General features: G+C 58.3%; 1 protein-coding gene across 1 annotated transcript; it reads left to right on the top strand.

Moving 5' to 3' along the window:
- Positions 1-385: 385 nt before the first annotated feature.
- On the top strand, positions 386-2245 carry Slc18a3 (solute carrier family 18 member A3). Its single transcript, XM_051143289.1, has one exon. It carries the CDS (start codon positions 477-479, stop codon positions 2073-2075), a length of 1599 nt encoding a protein of 532 aa, XP_050999246.1. The 5' UTR covers positions 386-476; the 3' UTR covers positions 2076-2245.
- Positions 2246-4447: the final 2202 nt, after the last annotated feature.

Genomic DNA, 4447 nt, shown 5'->3' with positions numbered 1-4447 from the left:
TCACCGCGTCATAGCCCCAAGTGGAGGGAGGAAAAAAAAAAAAAAAAAAAAAAGAGGCGGCGGCGGAAAAAGAGGCAAGAGCCGACGCGCGGGGAGGGGTGCGCAGTGGCGGCAGCATGCCCCTGGGCGGGTGCACACGGCCTCTCTGCGCGGCAGGGGCTGCTCCTGGGCTCGCTGGGCACCCCGCGTCCAGTCTCCTGCCTCAGCCCCTCTGCTTCCCGGCCTCCGCGGTTGCACCTGAAACAGCGGCAACTGGTCCCTGGAGCAGCTAAGAGCAGCGGCGGCGCAGCGCGGGACAATCCTTGCTTTTCTCTGAGCTCGGAGATAAGAGCCCCACAGCCACCTGAAGCACAGGGGGCGCTACGTGGCTAGGACTGCGCCCCCCCCCCCGAAGTACGGTACCCTAGCCTCTGCACTGCGGGACGCCGGCACCCGACTCAAGTGGAAGCATCTTCGGAAGAGCAGCGAGTGGGGGCATGGAACCCACCACGCCAACCGGTCAGGCCCGGGCGGCGGCAACCAAGCTGTCGGAAGCGGTGGGAGCCGCATTTCAGGAGCCCCAGAGGCAGCGGCGCCTGGTGCTGGTCATCGTGTGTGTTGCACTGTTGCTGGACAACATGTTGTACATGGTCATCGTGCCCATTGTTCCCGACTATATCGCCCACATGCGCGGGGGCAGCGAGAGTCCTACCTTGGCTGCTGAGGTGTGGGAACCCACCCTGCCACCACCCACTCTGGCTAATGCCAGCGCCTACTTGGCCAACACCTCGGCTCCCCCGACGGCTGCTGGGTCTGCCCGGTCAATCCTGCGGCCTCGCTACCCCACAGAAAGTGAAGATGTGAAGATAGGGGTGTTGTTTGCCTCCAAGGCTATCTTGCAGCTTCTGGTGAACCCCTTGAGCGGACCTTTCATTGACCGCATGAGCTACGACGTGCCTCTGCTTATTGGCCTGGGCGTCATGTTCGCCTCCACAGTCATGTTTGCCTTTGCAGAGGACTATGCCACACTCTTCGCCGCGCGCAGTCTACAAGGCCTGGGCTCAGCCTTCGCGGACACGTCTGGCATCGCCATGATCGCCGACAAGTATCCCGAGGAGCCCGAACGCAGCCGTGCCCTGGGCGTGGCGCTAGCTTTCATTAGCTTTGGAAGCCTAGTGGCGCCACCCTTCGGAGGCATCCTCTACGAGTTCGCGGGCAAGCGTGTGCCTTTTCTAGTGCTCGCTGCCGTCTCGCTCTTCGACGCACTGCTGCTGCTGGCGGTGGCTAAGCCCTTCTCGGCTGCGGCTCGGGCGCGGGCCAACCTGCCCGTGGGCACACCTATCCACCGCCTCATGCTGGACCCATACATCGCTGTGGTAGCCGGCGCACTCACGACCTGTAACATTCCCCTTGCGTTCCTCGAGCCCACCATAGCCACGTGGATGAAAAACACAATGGCAGCATCCGAGTGGGAGATGGGAATGGTTTGGCTGCCGGCTTTCGTGCCGCACGTGTTAGGCGTCTATCTCACCGTGCGCCTAGCCGCGCGCTATCCACACCTGCAGTGGCTGTACGGCGCTCTCGGGCTAGCGGTGATTGGAGCAAGCTCTTGCATAGTACCTGCCTGCCGCTCCTTCGCGCCACTAGTGGTCTCGCTCTGCGGCCTCTGCTTCGGCATCGCGTTAGTGGACACGGCGCTGTTACCCACGCTCGCCTTCCTGGTGGACGTACGCCACGTATCAGTCTATGGCAGCGTCTACGCTATAGCTGACATCTCCTATTCTGTGGCCTACGCACTCGGGCCCATAGTGGCAGGCCATATTGTTCACTCTCTTGGCTTTGAGCAGCTCAGCCTCGGCATGGGCCTGGCCAACCTGCTCTATGCACCTGTCCTGTTGCTCTTGCGTAACGTGGGCCTTCTTACTCGCTCGCGTTCCGAGCGCGATGTGCTGCTTGATGAACCACCGCAGGGTCTGTACGACGCGGTGCGCCTGCGTGAGCGTTCGGGGCAGGGCACGGGCAGCGGCGAACCTTGCAGCCCGCCTGGCCCTTTTGATGGGTGCGAGGACGACTACAGCTACTACACCCGCAGCTAGCAGACCCGCTCCTCCTCCAGGCCACCTACTCCCCAGTTTAGGTCATGCGGGAGCACTGGCCAACTATGGCTTGGGGCCCGCCTCCACCAACGAGTACCCTAGCCCCACCCCAGCCTTGAATTCCCTTGCTGGAACCCTTCTCCGTGACCTCTCTCAATGTAACCTCCTCCCCAAACGCACTCTCACCACTCTCATATCGGTTGAGGGAATGGTACAGGGAGGCATAAAAAGCTACTGGGCTCCTAGCAGAGGTGAAGAAGTGTGCGGGCGATCACCGATCACCTACTGAGCGCCCCAAAAATAGAGCCATGCACCTCTCCTTCCTGTGGATCTTTCCAGTGCCAAACTTGGTCTGCTGCACCCCGGTGCCTCTGGCCTGAATTAATAAACCATATCTGTCTGAGGAGGCCGAGTCTCTTTACTCATGAGGGGTGGGTGGCCGTGACACAAAACCTGAGCACAGAGACAAGCTGCCTGGGTTTCCCATGTTCAATCCAGGCCTGAGGAGAAATCTCTCTCTCTCTCTCTCTCTCTCTCTCTCGCGATATCGTCTCTCGATCTATCTCTCTCTGTCCTCGTGTTGTGTGTGTGTGTTGTGTGTTGTGTGTGTGTGGCTTTATCTGCATCTGTGTGTGTTAATGTCCTCTTGTCTTTCTCTGTTCGTCTTTTGTCTCTTGATGTCTGTCTGCCCTCTCTCTCTCTCTCTCTCTCTCTCTCTCTCGCTCTCTCTCTCTCTCTCCACACACACACACACACACACACACACACCTCTCGATAGTCCCTCATTTCGCAGCCCAGTGCAGCACCTGAAGGTTCCACCCGAGGGAGCCTGAGGATCTGCCTGGCCTTGGAAGACAAGCCAGCACCAGGAGTTCTGAACTGGGCTTCCCTGCCCAGTGGGATCTTATCCTACCTTGTCAAGTAAGGAGCAGGAGGGAGCTGTTTTCTACAGAAAAGAGGAGGCAAGTCCTCATCTTTTAGGGCCCCAGCCTGGGAACAGTGTTCTTTAAGGATGGGGGCTCTTAAGGATCTGAGGAATGGGAGAGCAGCTGCCTGTGGATTTGCCTTTTCTCAGTCAGTTTGAATGGAAAAGGGAAGAGATATGGGTGTGGGAACTGGTGCCAATCCCTACCCCTCTCTGTCCTAAATGAAAGAGGTCACTCAGAGATGGCAGGGAAGTTTCCTAGCCTGATTTCCTGTGGTGGAGGCTGAGGCTGAAGGCTGTACACTCATTCCTGGATCCTGCTGCCTCCACACAGAGCCCTCTGATTTCATGGTGGAGAGGCAGTTGGATCAGAGTAACCTGGGTGTATAGCGAGGAAGACTGCATGTGTGTGGGTATATCTGTCTGTCTGTCTGCCTGTCCTTATCTGTTTGTGTAAGAGAAAGGTGTGTGTGTGGAGGGGGATACTTTGCCTGAGAAGAGTGTCTGTGGGCATCTGGTTGAGTCCCTAAACAACCTTCGCCTGCTATCATTGCGGACCAAGTCTGTGTTCCCTTGTCTCGGCCTCTCTCCTCAAAGAGCCTGCAGGAATAGGATGGTAAAAGAAAGGAAGGGAGGTCCCACAGTAGCCAACAAACTCATTAATATTTTAAAGGGGTGCAGTAAGGTTCCAGCCTTGTGAGAAGGGGCAAATTTTCTTCTGACAAACACTCTCCATGGTTCTGCATAAGCAGCTGCACAGAAGACCATGTGGATAGGGGAGCCGAGGGACTGGGAAAGGCTGGGGTGGGGGTGATGCATTAGCAGGACAATGTTCAGTGTCCCTTTCCAGGGCTTAAATCCGATGCCAGTGCACAAACGAACTCATCCGGGAAGCTGTCCGAGACAGGTTTTGAGGACAGAAGATGGAAATCACAGGGCGGGGCGTGGGGTGGGGGGAGCAGAGGACTGCGAGGAAGAGATGCAGGGAGGGACAAGAGGGAGGGAAAAAAGAGGAGAAGGGGAGGGGAGGAGGAAAGGGAGGGAGTCTACAGAGGTGCGGCTGGTTTGCTTGCAGTCAGCTGCTGGGACCCAGCACGTCGTCGTCGGAGACTCTACTATTGACCTAGGTGGCAGCCCTACTTTCTTTCTGACGCTGTCTCCACCCCTTCCCTGGTCCTTCTGGCTCACACAGCCGCCTCCAGCCCTGCTTGGTGTGGTGCAGAGCCCGGTTTGGTGCCGAACAACCCAGGAGAGCAGGTGAGGAGGGTTGGGCAGCGGTGGGTTCGTGGGGTGGGGGTGAGGGTGTGGGAGGGCAAAGAGCTAAGCCCTTGGAGACAGGCGGACCCCAGGTGCTGTTCTTCCGGAGGAGCTGTCCAAGGAGGGGCAGCTCCCAGGCCCAAAGGCCCCTGGACTCTCAGAGTCTACAGCGTCCTAGGCACCACTGGTC

Source organism: Acomys russatus, chromosome 3 (assembly GCF_903995435.1).
Source record: "Acomys russatus chromosome 3, mAcoRus1.1, whole genome shotgun sequence".
In the NCBI taxonomy this organism is placed as follows: Eukaryota; Metazoa; Chordata; class Mammalia; order Rodentia; family Muridae; genus Acomys; species Acomys russatus.
This window is presented reverse-complemented; position numbering and strand designations above follow the sequence as displayed.

Coding starts and splice junctions, on each gene's coding strand:
- Slc18a3 (XM_051143289.1), top strand. CDS start 477: ATGGAACCCACCACGCCAACCGGTCAGGCCCGGGCGGCGGCAACCAAG.